Here is a 20,041-nt window from a genome sequence, read left to right on the forward strand (position 1 = left end):
CAAATATAGGTTGCAAGGCGCCGACCGCGCCCAACATTATGTCGAAGCCTGACGAATAATTTGACTAACCAGTTTAATACAAAACAATCGCTACATAATACGAGTATAGCGAATATTAAACGAAACAATGCATACACCGTGTTTATTCAATTCCTTCTTAGTGCCTGAAAATTGAGGTAGCAGCCTCAAGTTTTATCTATAAATAATTATAGTTCAAAAAACTAAAAAACACGCTTTTATGATAAAATCAACTAAAAAGTTCTTTTCGAACCTGATAAATGGAGCACCCCACACTTTTTCCACAATTATACTATTTACTGTTCCTTAATTGATTCTTAGATTGAAAATTATTTTCTACTTTTTAGTTGATTTTATCATAAAAGCGTGTTTTTTAGTTTTTTGAACTATAATTATTTATTAATTTTTAGTATTTCTCGTTATAGCGACCACCATTATTCATCGTTTGTAAAAAAATCAAGTGTCTATCTATTACGATTTAAGAGATAAAGCCCAACGACAGACGAACAGACCGCAGAGGGTTTCGTTTTAACCTTTGAGTACGGAATCCTAAAAATCATTCTACAAGAGCGCATTATAGATATGTTTCAGAACATTTGAGTTATAGGAAATAACATTATTATTTTCTAAACTAAAAATCACGATATAAAAGTTACGCCTATTGAAACTAAATAGCAATAATTATTTGCAATCTAAAGTTGCGATGGACTTTGCTGAAGGTGTTTGAAAAATCTCGCCTCGAAAATCTTTAATCCAGAGGATGTTGATAAGGACAATGGTACAAAACTATTAATGTTTAAAATATTGAATTGTCATCGGTCCTTAATAAGTATGCCAAATATCGAGTTAATCCGACGTTTTGAAGGGGGTTAAAATCATGTTCAAAGATTCCGTTACATACTAACATACCAACATACCAACATACATACGTCTGTTGGTATGTTGGTATGTAGGCTAATAAAAGCGTGTTAAAAAGTTAAAGGGGGTCAAAAATGGTTTGAAATGTTTTGAGTAGAGCACGGTACGACCGTGTAGCATTTTTGCGCGACTTGGTGGGGCACCGCCGTGCCCCCAGATATATAAAAATATATTTTCGTACTTTTAGAGAAGTTTTTTAATAACTTGCTATTTTAGTATAAGTCAGAAGTAATAAAAAAATTAATAATGTTTTCAATTGTTTCCCGGTAGCGATTGCGTTCATACGAGTAATATAGTGATATTTATAAAAAAAATAACTTTAATAATATTTAGTGTAAGAGGTAAGAAAGTACCTACAACAGATGATCGAACGAACTCAAGATAGGAACACTAGCGCCACAAGTGAACCAGTTGAGAACTAAGTATTAACTTTTCAAATAATATTCGGCAGGCAGAAGTGTTTATATTTATAATCTTATCTTATCTTAGACAGTAATAAATAAACAGAGACGTTTTTACTTTAAATGATCAAATTATGTGCAAAGTCGATATGACTTAAATAAAACAGTTATTATTCATGCCGAGATAATAAAAGATTAACCACGTAGGTACATATCAAAGAATAAATAACTATATTTTTATTATAAATAATAAAAATATTTGGTCAAAAGTGTTAATATTATAAAACATGTTTTTCACGTCCAAACCAATTCATAAATAGTGCAGACTAAAGTTAGTCTGAATTATTTAACAGTTCTAATCCAAAAATCACTTGCACAAAGTCACATTATACATAGTACGTACACGGTCACGCACACATCACGTATTTTTAAAAATCTAGTCATATAATTTCTCGATTTATCATCACATGAAATGTAGACGTAGGTAGGTAGGAAGACGTAGGTAGGGTATGTAATTCTTTCGAACTTATTTTCATCTAAAAAGTTGCTAGAAAGAGAATTCGCTGGTATAGTGTAAATACACCCTTATAACTAAGGCTGAAAAGCAAGCAAATAAAGCAGCGTGAGATAGATTTAAAAAAAACTTTCGTTTTAGAAAAACAAAACATTAAATTGTATCTAAAAATTTCTATAATCAGCTGTGTATCAGATAAATTGCGTAAAAAGTATTTCATGCAATATTATTGCAATATTATTGTACTTTAAAAAAATACTATTGTTTTAAAACTAAAAACCACGCTTAAATTGCATAAGGGAAATCTTAAATCCTGACGATCATGATTAGGACAATGGGACTAAAATATCAAAATCGTGTATTGTCATTGGTTTTTAATAACTGTTCAAAATTTTGAATTTATCTAACCGCTCAAAGTAAGTAAAATCGAGTTCAAAGATTCCGTTACATACATACAGGTGAAGCTAATAAAAGCGTGGTAAAACGATTTAAATATAATATTCACCATTCATCCTGTAAGTTTTCATTCTAAATAATATTTTAGAATTTAATTTCAAATTATAAAAAAAAGTGTGTGTGTGTGTCAGCTACGACGCACGATTGGAGTTTACTCCTTACGAATGATAATTATGATATATATCGAATAGAAAAAAGGGTAGGTAAATGAACGCATCTGCTAAAATGATAAGAGAAACAAACATATATCTGTAATTATTCGGATTATTTATATTACTTCAATAATGCGTATTACATAAAGTATGTTACAAAATAATATAAAATAGCGCCATCTAGTGGCAAGTTTTATAAATTGTAAGTTTGCAAGTTTATCAATCTATGTATTTTGGTTCCAAACATTATAATGGTAACTTAATATAATTGTTTATATTAAAGTAAATTTTAATATAATATAATTATTTATATTTAAAACAATGTTAAACGTTTTATAACTTAAAACTTAATAATTATAATTTCTTTGCCATCTATAAAATATCCTTGTTGCAATTTACGGATGAAATTTATATGAGACTCAATAAACATGTTATTATATGTAATTTGGATTGTTTCTGAATGTTTTATAATTCTAGAATTCATTTAAAAAGTATTGCTAATTTTATATAACTTATTTTGAACATAATTCTGTAATAAATATTAAATAATACTGTTTTGATTTTGCCCGTTTATCGTTGATAGATGGTGCTGATCAATAATGCATCCATTTTTATAAGTTAAATTAATATATCAGTAACTTACAAAAGCCTCTTTATGTTAAAAACTTATTTTGCTAATATTATATCTTATTCAATTGCTTACTGATTTTATATGTTACTCTTCTTTAAAAACGTTCATAAAATATTGTTAATCATATTATGGCGCCAATGTTCATATTTTTCACAGTGTTTATAAATGATCAAACCTATAACTTAATTTATGCAAAAATGTAAACAAATTAGTTAATGACGTTTTAATGTTTTATATATTGCTAATTATTTTTATTGTAATAATTACTTTCATATGGAATTTGAACTTACTATATTTTAAATTAATAAAAGCACTCTTGATTCATATTTTGGTTACCGTTACGCCTCAACATTTCGTGTTACACTTGATTTTACTCCTCATAAAATTTCCGTACCGGGCCTTATAACTCAAATCGTTTCTTAAGGAGTAAACTCCAAAAACTTTGACCAAAATTAAAAAATAAATAAATTCGCAAATTACCTTTTTTCAAATTACCTCTACGCATATTTTTTAAATCTACCTCAAAAACCAAAAGCACTTACCCTTTTGCTCGATGTGACCTTTGAGCTGTTCGGCTTTCGCTTGCAATTTTGTTTGCATCGTCTCAGCCCCCTCTTTCATTTTGGCTAGAATACCTAGACAGAAAAAAGATATAGTCAGAAAGTTTGAAAGAAAAAAAACTAAAATTACGCTTTTTATTTGAAACTAGGTTAGGCTATATCGTGGGTATTCAAATTTTTTTATATAATATAGGAGTAGCAGACGAGCATGCAGTCCACCTGATAGTAAGTGGCTACTGCCGCCCATGGACGTCTGTAATCAACCCCAGATAGGATTAGATTCCTACCCGAGGTCGGCCACAGATGCGCCGCTACCTGAGGACTAAGCTGTAACGCTTTGGAAAAGGCTCCTTTACCACACCCTTCAAACCAGAACACAGCAGCGCTTAACACTGCTGTAATGAGGCAGAAATACACAAACACCCAGATGTTGAACAGAAATCTAGATGCTATATCTACCTGGCCGGGAATCGCACCCAGGGTCATCTTTCAGATAAAGCTGATGGTGATGCTAATGACTGCAATACCACTCTGCCTTTCTAATTCATTATAATTTCGATTTTTTTAAATAATTATTAACATATCCGCACGTATGAGTACTAACTTGGTTAGTATAAAAGTCCGCTAGATAATTATTTTCTCATTTTAAAATGAACATAGAGTCATATATTACAGCCTATTTACATCCGTTATTATTAATAAATCTATGGAAGTTATTGCCTACCAACAAAGATCGAAATTAATCGAATAAGAAAAAATTGTCTAATATTGATAATTGGTAGGCAAATTTTAGATAGATTGACTATTAATAATTGGCGTTAGTGACCACTTTCGCCCATTAAGGTCTATAATCGATACCAGATAGAACATACCTTCTATATGTACAAAGTCAATCACAGACACATTACTACATAGGACTTATGAATACCCATATTTTAATTTATTAAGGTACAGTCCGCGTAAAACTGCTAGTCCGTTCTGAATATAGAAATGAATCGCGTTGCCATAGTAAATTGTATGACTACACCTGCTCGCCACAACTTCAAAGCGGACCAGCAGTTTGGCGCGGACTATACTTAAATAAAATGTAAGTCTTAGAAAACCCAAATTTCGATTAATTTAGAGACTGCAATAAAATTTTATTAGGGTCATTTATACATATTTAGTAATGTCAACACACATGCAAGTTAGTAACAAGAAGCACACCAAAGCACAGACTAAATAAAAAACAGAAATTTGGAAAATAGAAATTTTGAAACAGCACAGAGATGCTCATCAGATCTTGAATTTATTAATTAAATAGTTTAAATACCAACTTAATAATATATAATGTTTTTTTTTAATTTAAACGAATTTCTTATAGTTTTCTGGTAACTAAAAATATACTTCCATGATGTGTGTTAATTTAAGCCTTGACTTGGTATTTTGGGAGGCTTCTACGCCTGAGATTTATCCTCAAAGATCGAAAATTGGCAATTTCTGCGTAGGTCCGACATTAATAAGCAATCTATCCAATTTTTATCTCCCAAATATCGACATTTGACAATGTTTAGTATGAGGAAGAATTATATTTCATGTTTTGAAGAAAAATTGTCTAGCATGCAATAATTCATCTAAATACCAGACGTTGTCAAATTTCGATCTTTGGTAGGCAAAACATCGTATAGATTGATTATTAGTAACAGGCGCTCATATAAATAGTCAAACTTCGATCAGTTTAAAGTTATAATTAATTTATAATACGTACATAACTTTTGAAAAGTGTCGACAAATTTCTGTCAGTATAAGATGACAATTAATTTCTAACGTATTTAAAAAGGTAGATGAGTGCTTGACATTCGAATCTCAGACCTCTCGATCAACAGGCGTTTCAACTAAACTATCACTTCTTTTCATAGATCATCATCATCAACCCATTACTGTCCCACTGCTGGGCACGGGTCTCCTCTCAGAATGAGAAGGATTAGGCCATAGTCCACCGCGCTGGCCAAGTGCGTATTGGTAGACTTCACATACCTTTAAGATTTTTTTATAAATCTCTCAGGTAAGCAGGTTTCCTCACGATGTTTTCCTTCACCGTTTAAGCAAGTGATAATTAATTTCTAATACGCACATAAATTTGAAAATCAGAGGTGCGTGTCTGGGATTTGAACCTCGGACCCCTCGATCGAGAGGCCGCGTTTCTTAACCACTAGGCTATCACTGCTTCTGCTTTTCATAGATACGATGTCCTAAATACAAACCATGTTTGTCCTTTTCTTTGATTTTCCTCTCCACATCGCCCGCTTTATCCTTCACGCGCCCCAAGAAATCTGTCCGTGTGTGTGCGTGTGTGTAGGATAGAAAGATAAAAGATAAAACAAGGAAAAGATAGATATCGAAGATAGATACTAGCATATGTAAATGTAAATTATTTATATGTTGTGATAGTTTAATAAATCGATTTTTATATTCTTAAATAGATTTCATTTTTCATTTTTTTATTTATTTTGTAAGTAAAAAAATGTGTAAAATCTACCAAGTCGGTCTTTCTCCTTCTAGGAGGAGAGCTTTGCTCAGCAATGAAATAATAGTGAGTTGATATTTAAGCAACAATAATCGACGGACACCTGCAATCAACCCCAGATAGGATTAGAATCCTACGCCTGATCGGCCACAGATGCGCCGCTACCCCTGAGGACTAAGCTGGAAGGAATCGGAAAAGTTTGTCGCCCAAACCATAAATCGATTTAAATACACTTTTACTTTTTAGTGGCATATAGTCTGATCGGTGGTAGTACCAAAAAGGTAAACATTTTCTTTCTAAAAAGCATGTACTATGTATGTCATCATCATCATCAGCAACCCATTACTGTCCCACTGCTGGGCACGGGTCTCTTGTCAGAATGAGAAGGATTAGGCCATAGTCCACCGCGCTTGCCAAGTGCGTATTGGTAGACTTCACATACCTTTGAATATTTTTTTTATAAATCTCTCAGGTATGCAGGTTTCCTCACGGTTCTTCACCGTTTAAGCAAGTGATAATTAATTTCTAATACGCACAAAAATTTGAAAATCAGAGGTGCGTGCCTGGGATTTGAATCTCGGACCCCTCGATCGAGAGGCCGCGTTTCTTAACCACTAGGCTATCACTGCTATCGGCTATCACTGCTATCCTATGTAGGTACTATGAACTAATGAGTATTGTTCCTATTGTCTATTTGCAGTGAATGAAGTAAATCATAATTTTAGATATATTTTTTTCGATTTATAACAAAAGATCTTCAGAGCAGAAGCTTAAAGAACACGTTAAGAACACAGAAAGCGGACAGATATTATTAAAACCATTAACTTAGTAACAAATAGACGCCGGATCTAGAAAAACATTACAAAAAAATGCTCAAAATAAATTCTGTCACTATATTTTTGTAACATCAACGACACTAGTCAGTTGTTGTAGTACTATTTTGTATTTTGTAGCCCTTTTAGTTCGGACGTTGTCTATCACGGAAGTCAATTTGTTCGTAAGTCAATGGCAAAGAAAGACACACAACATATAAACTGCCTTATTCTTAAAACTCAAATACTATATTATGTGTTATCCCTATCTACCACGTATTAAGGAAAGAGACACATATAGTTAGTGTTAATAAACTAGTAGACAAAAAAATCGGCCACCTACTAAATAGGACTGTTTGAAAATAATGATTTTAAGTTATTTTTTAAATTAATTCTTAAATAATTCTAAACTTAAATAACGTATATTTAAGTTACAAAATTATGTTAACAACAATACAGGAAAAAATCTATATTTGAAGTCAGAAAAATACAATAAGATAGAAGTGGCCTAATTTTTATCTGCAAGTATATTTATTTATGAATAAGGAAGCTAGAAGAATTTACAAGACGCGACAGATATACTACTGGAAGACATATTTACAACATATAACATCAAAAACGGTAAAAACACACACAAATATACATAAAAATATTATGTATAACAACAATAATATGTAACAACATATACAATGGACACCTTAATTCGCAAATCAGCCAACTCCACTTTTTGTCAAGATGTTTTTATTTTGTTGTTTGTTTTTTATTTATTTTGATTTCGTTCAACGCCATTTACTATCAAAATATTTTTTTTTTTTGGACGAGCGTGCAATCCACCTGATGGTAAGTGGCTACTGCCGCCCATGGACATCTGTAATCAACCCCAGATAGGATTAGATATTCCCACCTAAGGATGGCCACAGATGCGCCGCTATCCTTGAGGACTAAGCTGGAACGCCTCGGAAAAGTCTATCTCCATTACCACACCCTTCAAACCAGAACACAGCAGCGCCTAACACTGCTGTTATTATTAACACTGCTGTTATAAATAAAAAGAAACATTTTAACAAAAAATGGAGTTGGCTGATTTGCGAATTAAAGTATCGAAATACAAATACAAAACTGATAATACGAGTATAATACTACTAATTAGTACAGATATATTTAGTTGTATAATTGTGGTAGCAGACGAGCATGCAGTCCACCTGATGGTAAGTGGCTACTGCCGTATGGACATCTGTAATCAACCCCAGATGAGATTAGTATCCTACCTAAGGTCGACCATATATGCCTTGCTACCCATGAAGACTAATGCCGAATAGTAATCATTAATCTTAGCTAATTATTGCCTACGAAAGTTAGTCATATGACAATTATTGCCTGCCAAAACGTAGCAATATGACAATTATTCCCTACCAAAAGTTAGTAATATGACAATTATTGCCTACTAGAAGTTAGCAATATGACAATGATTGCCTGCCAAAAGTTAGCAATATGACAATTATTCCCTACCAAAAGTTAGTAATATGACAATGATTGCCTGCCAAAAGTTAGCAATATGATAATTATTGCCTACCAAAAGTTAGCCATTGGACAATTATTACCTGCTAAAGTTAGCACTATGGCAATTATTGTCGCATGACTAACTTATGGTAGGTAATAATTGTCATATTGCTAACTTTTGGTAGGCAATCATTATCATATGGCTAATTTTATTAGGCAAACGAAATTTCGAATTTAATAGGCAAAAATTGGCTAAGATTGACTATATACCTACAGGCGTATTAACGCTTACTATAAGTATCTTTACATAAAATAAATCTAATAATAAATACAAACCATGCTTATCCTTCTCCTTCAATATGCGCTCCATATCGCCGGCCTTGTCTTTCACGCGCCCGAAGAAATCTATCCGTTTTATTGTAAGCGTGCGCAAAATTTTTCAAAAATTGTAACTTACTACACTTTTTTAAATAATTTTAAATTTTAAAACAACTTAACTTACTGGACCTAATATAACTCAACTTTCTGTAAGACTAAATAATTTTATTATATGATCTCATTCTCAAAAAATTGATTCACCTTTTGCCCCGATCAAATCAGATGAAATCAAAAAATAAAATTTATTTACCCATCATATATCATTATGTCTGAAGAAACCAGATTATTTTTATTTAAACTAAAATGAAGCTACACGTAATATACGCGACTAATTTAATTTTTAACTGAAAACTACATACTTTTTTGAAAATGAAAGTAACTAGAAAGTATTACGTTTACAAATAATCCTGACTGCTTAAACAATTGGCTATTTCGCTCCCACAATGTAAACGAATCCAACGACACCTCATATGTTAAAATCCGTCAAGCCGTTTGAGCTGCAGGGCATGCCAAGGACACACACACGCTTAAAAACATTACCCTCCGCAGTCAGATAAAAATGACGTGGTTATAATCTGTGGTAATAAAAAGTAATATTCGGGCTGTAGGACATACCAAAAAATATATACATACATACATATCGATGTCTTAATTTGCAAATGAGCCAACTCCACTTTTTGTCAAAATGTTTTTTAACTTATTTTGATTTCGTTCAACGCCATTTACTATCAAATCAAATCAAATCAAAATTTTTTATTCAAAATAGGTTCTTTACAGATCACTTTTTGAATGTCAAAGCAACTACCACCACTTCACAAGGTGTTTCGTTATGGAGAAGAAGCGGCGAAAGAAACTCCATAACACACATCTTTTTAAAAAAAAAATGTTTTTGACAATGTTAACTTAACGTAATGGTACATGTGGAGCTGGAGCTAATTCAGACCACACCGTTTTGTCAGTCAAATAATCACTTACTTTATAGTACGCTTTTTTACATAGCGTTAGTTTAACGACATGTTTAAACTTTTTTTCTGTGAGATTCAAAATGTGGTCGGGTATTTTATTGTAGTAGCGAATACAGTTGCCCACGAAAGATCTAGCCACCTTACATAATCTATGTTTAGGAATTGCTAATTTATTTCTATTTCTGGTATTAAAGTTATGGTGGTTACTATTTTTTTCAAACATATCAGTGTGTTTTCTTACATACATAATATTTTCATAAATGTATTGACTATGCACCGTCAATATATTAATAGTGGGAAACAGTTCTCTTAGGGACTCACCACGCCGCAGACTATATATTGACCTTATTGCTCTTTTTTGAATAGTAAATATAGAGTCTATGTCAGCAGCACTGCCCCACAGTAGAATGCCATAAGACATAATACTGTGAAAGTAACTGAAATAGACAAGTCTGGCAGTGGGTATGTCTGTTAACTGTCTAATTCTTCTGACTGCAAAAGCTGCAGTACTAAGTCTGCTGGACAAAGCAGAGATGTGGGGACCCCACTGGAGTTTAGAATCAATGGTAATCCCCAAGAATACAGTTTCATTGACGAATTGCAAAGTCTCACCATTTAGAGCGACATTCATCCCCGTACTCCTTACATTTGGTAGCATAAATTTAATACATTTAGTTTTATTAGAATTTAAGAGTAGGTTGTTTGCATCAAACCAGTTCTGAATCCAGCAAAGAGTTTCATTAATATCGTTCATATCCTGTGATTGTCGTTTTACTCTAAACACCAAGGAAGTGTCATCAGCAAACAAAACAACCTCAGATAAATCCTTTACTACATTTGGCAAATCATTTATATAAACTAAAAATAGAAACGGACCTAGGATGGAGCCCTGAGGTACACCTATTTTAATATTAGAACCTGCTGATAATGCTCCATTTACTTGCACTCGTTGGACTCTATTGTTTAAATAAGAATTTATCAACTTTAGAGAATTTCCCTGAATACCATAATATTGTAATTTTAACAATAAGGTTTTATGATCAACACAATCAAAAGCTTTAGACAAGTCACAAAAAATACCTATAGCATCATGTGCTTGTTCCCAACAATCAAAAATATGTCGCAGCAATTGAACACCAGCATCTGTGGTAAAACGGCCTTTAGTAAAGCCAAATTGCTTTTGATGTAAAAGATTATTTAGTTTAAAATGAAGCAACATTTGGTGTAAGAGGATCTTTTCAAAAATTTTACTTAGAACAGGCAGTACTGAGATGGGTCTATAATTGTTGGGATCTTTAGTATCACCTGCCTTAAACAATGGAATTATTTTGCTATGTTTCATTAAATCAGGGAAACAGCCCTGATCAACACACATATTAAAAATAGTGACTAAGTAGGGAGCTAAAGTTTTAATGATTGATGTACAAACTTTTACTGACATTCCCCAAATGTCCTCTGTATTTTTAACAGTTAATTCTTTAAAAGCTTTTAATATGTCATTAATTAAAATATGTCTAAATTTAAATTTAATGTGACACTGACTTAAATTCTCTTTAAGGATGGCCACTGCTTTAATTGGGGATGATTTTAAAAATTTAGTAGTATTAAATGGTATATTTGAGAAAAAAGTTTCAAATTCTTGTGCAATTTCTTTATCTGAGGTAATCTGACCACGTTCAGTAGTAAGAGATACTTTACTGATACTTAATCTACAAGTTCGTGTTTCGGCATTAATTATTTTCCAAATTGTTTTAATTTTATTATCAGCATTTTTTATTTTATTATGTATGAACTTAGATTTAGCTGTCATACAAACTGATTTAAATATTTTAGAATATTTACGAACATATTCATTGAAGTGAGGGCTACAGTTATTCTCTCTTTCACTATAAAGCTCGAAAAGTTTACTTCTACTTAGACGAATACCTTTAGTAGCCCATTCACAAAAACTAAGTCTAGTACTCTTTTCATACCTAACTTCAGAAAATATTTTTTTAAACTCTGTGTGCACTGTGGAGAAAAATGCAGAATATAAATTATTAACACAAGTGCTATGGTTCAGAACTGACAACTTATTTAGTAGCACTTTATTATATTTTAATAAACGGTGACTTGTAATTGGTCTATGAAGAAACTTTATGTTCCCTTCCTTGGATATGTTATATTGGATATGGACAGACTGCCCCTTGTGATCAGATTTAATATGATTTATTATAGATTTTTCAACTACAGAGCAGTTACAGAAAATGTTATCAATGCAAGTAGCAGAGGATGAAGTCACCCTGGTTGGCTCAAAAAAACTATATTCTAAGTTATATGATCTAAATAAGGAAAGTAATTTTACTTTCAATGTGGTGTTTTCTAAAATATTCACATTAAAATCACCACAAACAACAACATATTTCTTACATTTACAAATAATATCCAAAACATTTTCCATTACACCTTCAAATCTAGAAAATGTTTCTATGTTAGGGGGCCTATACACGCTAACCACAATAAGGCTATCCAGCTCGACACATGATAATTCAATAACACGTTCAACCGAGAGCCCCACTATATCCAAGCGTTCTCTTGATTTTAAACCTTTACGAGTTATTATTAATGAGCCACCATGGATAGCTGACTCACGGCTGAACGAACTAGCAATAAAGTGATTTATATAGTTTATTTGTGTTTCACCTTGTTTTAACCAGTGCTCTGTTAAACAAATTATATCATAATTGTTACTCTCTAAAAATAACTCCAGTTCCAGCTCCTTACTTGAAAAACCCTGGATATTCTGGTGCAATATTTTTAGAGATGAAAACTTTTTATTGCTAGTTTTATTATTACTAAGTTTACCCATATGAAGACATTTATTTGAAATACGTCTCTTAATTTGCTTATTATTATTATATTCATATGAATTAGTTACATAATTATTTATTGATATGTCAATGTTATTAAATGAATTACTATTTGACAATGGTTGTAAATTAAATAATTTGCCAGAGGTGCACTCTGTTGTCCTATCATTTAATTTAAATTTTCCAATGTCAAATTTAAATTATTGGATGTCAATAATTTTAAATTATTATTCTGCTCAATAGAAGCAGGTTTGGTTGCCAAGTTTTTGGCAGAAATGTCAAAATAAAATTCTAGCACAACAGCTATCCGTCTTTTATAAAATCTAGGGAGATAGTAATTATCCCCTGTCAAATAAAAATTCATACTAAACGAGTTAGTATCAATCAAATGAAATTTATTATTATTGCACATTGCAGTGTGCAAAGTCATATTTAACTTATATCTAATATCATTCTCTTCGACTGGCAAACTTTTACTATAGGGGAATGTAAACATTACAATTTCCTTTAAATTAAGTTTTAACAAAGTATCCAAGTAATGTAATAAATGCTTTTTGTTCACATTTCCCCTATTTCCTATAAAGATAACTAAGCTTGTATTATTCTTTAATTCAGTATTACATACATTATGCATAATCTCATGGAAAGATGCATTAGGCATACAATTATTTAATACTGATCGTCCCGAGAGAGAACTTAGTAAACTTCCCATGTCCTTACCAATTTCATCGCAGTATATCATTACATTATCATTTCTGTAGTTAAGGGAACTGTTGTTTACATTTAATGAACTCGAGCTGACACACAGTGATGACTGAGGTTTTATTTGTGTAGAAGATGGAGGTGAAAGCCCACACCCCGGCTGTGACTCGCTGACACATTTGCAACCACATGACAAAAAATCACTTTCCAACAGTTGCAAACGGGCAGCATTATAGTTATTTAATTCTAAGAGGTCGGTCAGAGCCTGAGAGTGCCTCTCGACCAAAGCCTGAGCTTTCTCATACATGCAGGTCATCATCTGCAGTGAGGATTCTAAATTTGTTATTTCGGAATTTAGTGTCTGTGTTTCAGCTTCATATTTTAATCTATTGTTTTCTAATTCAATTGTACATGTATTAAGCTCTTGTAGTAAGTGCAACCTCTTCTTTGTGGTTGGCACAGTTTTAAGGAATTTCTTTTGAGTATTTAACAAAGTTTGGGTTTTATGTATATATCTATTGATTTTTACATATTTTTTTAACTTGTTTTTGCTGCATCGAGTAATCCCCTTCGTAGAGGCAGAATATATTGTATCATTGCCTGTTAAATCTATGATACTTGTGTTGGGCTTACTAGAAGCAGCAGTAACAGAAACATGGTCACAATTTATTAATTCATCGAACAAGCTTTGGGTTTTTTGTTCCTCGGACTTATGGGTAACTGATTCAAGCCTCATAATTTGTTGGTGGGCTTCATGCAATTGTTTTTCTAACGAGGATATGGTTTTCAATGCTACCTCATAGTCCTCACAACATTTATTAAACCCTTCAACAATACCTACAAGTTTATCCCGCTCTTCACATACAGTACTATACTGTAAGTGAATATCGGTTAATTCACTTCTTAACAATTTATTTTTATCTAGAATTTCCAACAGTTCCCGCTCGTTATCATCTCTCTCGTTATTCAGCTGATCACACCTGTCCCTAGCAATCTTTAATTCCTGCAACGCAACCTGGAGCTGGGACTCCTTCTGGTTAGCGAACGCCTTGCGGGTCGTCATCGTTGCGTTATATGAACTAATTAACTCGGTTTACAGGTGAAACCGAGGCTAGTATTGATATTTAGTATGAAAGATTGCTCCGGTAAGTCTGACAGCGAGAGAGGTTATGCCGGGCAAGTAATCAATCTACAAACTCGTCAAATTATGTCTGTTTCGTTACAAAACAGATAAATGACTAATGGTTAATGAACACTTACCCAGTTATTATAATGACAATCCGTTTTAACTGTTAACTTCACTGTAATTTTAAAAACACATAACCTAACGTATTCTCACAGTTATACGTCAGATATGTTTACACGAAATGTAATTGTATTTCAAGTTATTTTACAAAATTAACATTTACTTGACCTTATTTACAAATATACTGCGACTTATTATTATAAATAAACTGTTTTAATCAGTTAAAATATTAAATTAATGTTAATTAAGGACCGGGACGATCAGCTGACGCGAGTGTTGCCAGTCGAAAAAAAGATCAAAATAAATTAAAAAAAACGTTTTGAAAAAAGTGGAGTTGGCTGATTTGCGAATTAAGGTATTAATATGGTCGAAAAACATTCCCTTCTGCAAATAATATTCTCACCTGATATGCGTTTGGTGGCGTCCGGGCTCGCGGACTGCGTCAGCGCCGCCACCTTCATGTACTCGCTCGTGATCAGGCCGGCCGCCTGTTGGTGTTGATTGTTGTTTAGCGGATTGATTGTTGTTGGGAGGATTTTGTTGTTGTTGAGTGGATTTTGTTTGTTGTTAGGTGGATTTTTGTTTTTGGGTGGATTTTGTATCGTTGAGCGGATTGTGCTTGTTGTTGACTGGATTTTGTGGCGCCAAGTAGATTTTGTATTTGGCCGAGTAGATTTTGTGTGTTGTTGAGTGACTGTTGTGTTGTCAAATGGATTTTGTGTTGATGAGTGGTTTTTCGTTTGACGTTTTTCGTAGATATTAGGGATTACATAGTAAATTATTAAGGTTAGTAAGTAGATTTTCCTTGTTATCGTTGAGGTAATGTTCATATTAAGGATATTTAAACAAAAAATTTAAACAACAATCTTTTAACATTTTATCAAATTTAAGGTGTATAATGTGATGTACTTAAAGGTAAATAGGTAAGTGAATTAAAACATACCTCCAGACTAGCTGGGCTCATGGCGGAGTATTCTTCACTCAGTAGTTCAACTATTAGACCCTCGATGTCGAAGAACAGGATATGGCTCTCGGGATCTGCACAAAAAAAGGCAATTTGATTATAGCTCACACATGTTTTCGAATACAGATAATATTTTCGCGGTATTAGAGAAATCTTTTTTTATAAACATTTAAAACGGAGGAATGTCGGCCGTTTTTTTTTAAATAGTTTTATACTGTAAATTTTATCGACATCTTTAAGCTATAAATTGACTTAAATATGTCGATAACATTTCCTTTGTTCATGAGATATCCTCCGCCTCTTACGACAGGCATCCCATGCTAAAGGGACAGTGGCGATATCTGTAGAGTCGACCCACAAACGGATTTACCCTAGCAGGTATTCGGTTGCGACTTCGAGTCGTACATGGCAGATGTTTTTGACGGGCCGGGCCGTTCTACCACCGCGCTCTGTGGCCGCGGGCCAGGCACGGAGGGGCACGATGAACGGGGCGCGGCGGGAGGGAGGGGGGAGCGGCGGGCGGGAGGGTGCGTCTGGGGAAGGGGGAACGGCGTGGGGAGAGGGAGCGACGGTGAGAGGGGGAGCGGCAGGATAAGCGGGGCGCGGCGATGGAAGGGGGAGCGGCGCGGGGAGGTCCGGCGTGGGGGGAGAGGGCGCAGCGTGAGGAGGGGAGAGCGGCGGGGGGGAGGCACTCACCGGCGGGGTTGGAGCGGAACCCCTGCACGGTGAGCGGGGCGCGGCGAGGACGGGCGGGCTCCGCCAGCGGGCCCGCTCCGCCGCCGCGCTCGGGCGCCTGTAGCGCCGCTAAGCCGCGAGCGGTGGCCGCTCGCATCGCGGTCAGGTTGCGGTGGCGGAGACCTCTGTCGGAATTAAAAAAAAACAATGTTCAAAAATTTTTTTTAATCAAATTAGAAAAAAAAGCAAAAAAAATTCAAGAAAATTTTATTGAATTTTATAAAAAATATTAGATATTAGATTTAAAAGTAAAGTCAATAAAAACTACAAAGAAAATAAAAACAGCGGATACGATAACGTCATTTTGTTATAGTATTGGTCTCGACCGATCGCAGAAATCTTTCGATCGCAAGAAAAATTATAAAATAAATAAACGCTTATAAAAAAATAAATAAACGAATATAATTCTGAATATACGCAAATTTTCTAGAAGCAAACCTTCACAAACTAACCTGAAGAAGTGCACAGCAGGATTGGCGAGACCCTGCAGGTCTCCCGATCCAGCAGACATGGAGCCGCCCAGGTCATCCGCCAGGGTCTCATCACACGCCGCCAACACTTCCTCTGCTATCATACCTGCACAGAAATAACACATTTTTTTATAATATAGGAGTAGCAGACGAGCATGCAGTCCACCTAATGGTAAGAGGCTACTGCCGCCCATGACGCTATTGATAATCAACCCCAGATAGGATTAGATATTCCTACCTGAGATCGGTCACAGATGCGCCCTGAGGCTACCCCTGAGGACTAAGCTGGAACGCCTCGGAAAAGTATCTCTTCCTTACCACACCCTTAAAACCGGAACACAGCAGCGCCTAACACTGCTGTTATGAGGCAGAAATAGGTGTAGCGGTGGTGCCGCCGGAGTCGAACCAACCGCAAAGGGTTCTACTACCTTCATATATTGCTGTTATCATAATGTGAAACGCAAAGATTGCTGTTATTATAATGTAAAAAAAGGGTGGTGTGGTGACTTTATACAACTCCTCAATAGATGGCGCCACAGGTATCTTGAATCACATGACCGAAGTTTTGTGAATTATCTGGCCTAGTGACATATTCATATCAAATAAATTATTGCTATAAACAATAGGCTTGGTAATAATTGCTGTTACCTTGAAAAATAACGTGACTAATATCTAATACTACTCACCATGCAACACCCTATCCAGATGCCCGGTCTCCATCTGCCACACGTGCACGGTACCGTCACTGCAGCCGACCACCATGAAGTCGTCCGCGGGCCGCCACTTGATGGTCACCACCGGGAACAGGTGGCGGGACGCCAACGTCACGCACTTGCGCTCTGATAGACCTGGATGTTAGAAATAATGCATCAACATCATCATCATCATCGTCATCATCAACTGCAGCAGCAACCGAGATTCGATTCCAGTCTCAGGCACTAAAATGTACATATACCTAAAACCTGAAATTTCCTTTTAATAAATCTTAAAAGCAGGTAAAATGTAAAATACAGTGAGTTTATTATTCATGAGGAGACTTGGATAACACGAAGAGTCAAATAATAGTAGTATTTCTTTTAATAAAACCAAGATTCGGTAACATCTTTTAAATCAGATTACCATTATGTTATTACATTATATTATTATCTTTTGGCATCAATTCGTTAAAACATCGAGTAACTTTATATAACTTACTGAGCAATGTAACGCTGTGGTCCGACGCGACCGAACATATGCACTTCTGGATACGAGTCTGTGAAAGATTACATTATCAATAATAAATTAATTAAATAAGGTATAGCCAGTATGGTTCTACAAAGTTAACACCACCATATCTATATGTATATATTATGTAACAGTTTGTTTTAGTAGAAAGAGGTAGATACTGACTAACTTACATATGACGCGATCATCTAAGTCCTCAGAAGTGGCTATGCATTTACCTATATATAGAAAATTATTACAAAAAAAACTACTGCTTTAAAAAGTAACCTATGTTATCCCACAATTTAGACGAATCTAACGATACCTCATATGTTAAAATCCGTCAAGCCATTTGGACTGCAGGAAAGCCAAAGAATGAGACATACATACGCACAAACATACACGCACGCACAGCACACGTACACACACTCGCACACAGACACAAATACATACATACGCCCAAAGAATGAGGCATACATACACACACAAACGCACATGCACACGTACACACACTCGCTCAAAGACACACATACATACATACATACACACAAACATACACATGCACGCACAGCACACGTACGCAAACTCGCGCACAGATACACATACATACATACACACGCACGCGCAGGCACACGAACACACACTCGCGCACACACACACACACACATACATACGCTCTTAGCACACTACCCTCCACAATCCAGTAAAAAAATGAAGTAAATCTACTCACACTGCAATCGACTAAAAACCACATAAAACTCACACTACAGTTGTGCGGCGGCACTATGAGCTGCGTGATCTCGCCCGCGTGCACGCAGAAGCGGTGCAGCAGCGCGCCGCTGAACAGGTCCCACAGGCACACCGCGAAGTCGATGCCGCCCGACACCAGGTGCGACTTGTCGTATCTGGTGATCGAACAGGAAACATGTGTTACAACAGTTGACATGTGGCATCAATGGGACTTGTCGTATCTGAGTGATAATTAAACAGGAAACACGTTAAGAAAGTTGACATGTGATATGTTTCTTTAGACTAATATTGTAGTGGAATTGAGACGCTTTAACGTGTCGCTTAAAACAAATCACATGTCACTCAACATGTCACATGTCATTTTAATATGTAGTGGGTAATAACGATAGGCAGTTTTAATTTCTTTGGACTTAGAGTAGTTCGAACTTTTTTCTTATTATTTAAGGGACCCATGCAAATAGGTGGAAATATCGACAAAAAGAAGTTAATACCAAATGTTTAAGTATCCGTTACATATGAAAATGTCATATTACATGTCACTCACATGTGATATGTTTTAGAATATGTTTTATTACATTGTTGTGAGTTGTAATGTGTTGTGTCATCAGGCAATAGAACACATCACGTGTTCTATTGCCTGATCATATTGATAAAGTCAACATGATTTTCTACACATCCCTAAGGTTGACTGGGAGAAAATGCTATTTATCGTTAAGTCCGCCTTTTGCACCACACGGTTTTTAACATGGTCAATAAAGAATAAATAAATAAATGTTACATGTTGAATGACATGTTATGTGCCCCAACAAGTCTAACAAGAATTAAACTATAGTCTGATTCATAATTAGGTGTCCAAAATGTAAACAAAGGTGTTGACCTATCAAGAAAATTCGTTTCAAATGGTAGTTTCTTATTTTTGACAATATTAAATTAATACAACAATAATAAAATAATAATCTAAAAAAATAATATCAATTCACATTTTCTAATATTTATATTACCTCAATTTCGTTCCATCCTGTAATAATAATAAAAAACAAGGTTTATGGTAGAAAATTAAAATGTTATAATGGTAACACAATCGGAACCCAGAACATTTCTTGTGCCGTCATTTTTAAGTTTCGTAGCTGATGTTATTCATTTTCGTGATTGTAATTGAACTCCAATGTATAATCGTTTTCATAGCACGTTTGTTAAATTGTGAATAATTATAAAGTTTTCTTTTTTTGTTGAGTTTGTTAAAGTTTTTGTTTCTTGTTAATTTTGACAGTGACATTTGTTTGTTTACATTTTGGACACCTAATTATGAAT

At 34.5% G+C, this 20,041-nt stretch overlaps 1 protein-coding gene across 8 annotated transcripts in view; it reads right to left on the minus strand.

The window, feature by feature from the left end:
* Positions 1-20,041, minus strand: part of Rbcn-3B (WD repeat-containing protein Rbcn-3B) — a 185,362-nt gene that overhangs the window by 149,936 nt on the left and 15,385 nt on the right. For 5 of the 8 annotated variants that reach the window (XM_073081390.1, XM_073081389.1, XM_073081387.1 and 2 more), the window contains 10 exons: positions 18,744-18,885; positions 17,972-18,029; positions 17,464-17,625; positions 16,760-16,883; positions 16,269-16,432; positions 15,552-15,646; positions 15,012-15,096; positions 8,805-8,873; positions 5,894-5,962; positions 3,633-3,725 (listed from right to left, as the gene is read on the minus strand). In XM_073081390.1, coding sequence (XP_072937491.1) covers positions 3,633-3,725; positions 5,894-5,962; positions 8,805-8,873; positions 15,012-15,096; positions 15,552-15,646; positions 16,269-16,432; positions 16,760-16,883; positions 17,464-17,625; positions 17,972-18,029; positions 18,744-18,885 — 1,061 coding nt within the window. The remainder of the gene's footprint in view (positions 1-3,632; positions 3,726-5,893; positions 5,963-8,804; positions 8,874-15,011; positions 15,097-15,551; positions 15,647-16,268; positions 16,433-16,759; positions 16,884-17,463; positions 17,626-17,971; positions 18,030-18,743; positions 18,886-20,041) is intronic. The other 3 variants (XM_073081393.1, XM_073081392.1, XM_073081391.1) reach the window with 1 other exon arrangement.

Source organism: Epargyreus clarus, unplaced genomic scaffold (assembly GCF_041222505.1).
Source record: "Epargyreus clarus isolate Ecla_fem2 unplaced genomic scaffold, WU_Ecla_fem_2.2 ptg000016l, whole genome shotgun sequence".
Classification (NCBI taxonomy): Eukaryota; Metazoa; Arthropoda; class Insecta; order Lepidoptera; family Hesperiidae; genus Epargyreus; species Epargyreus clarus.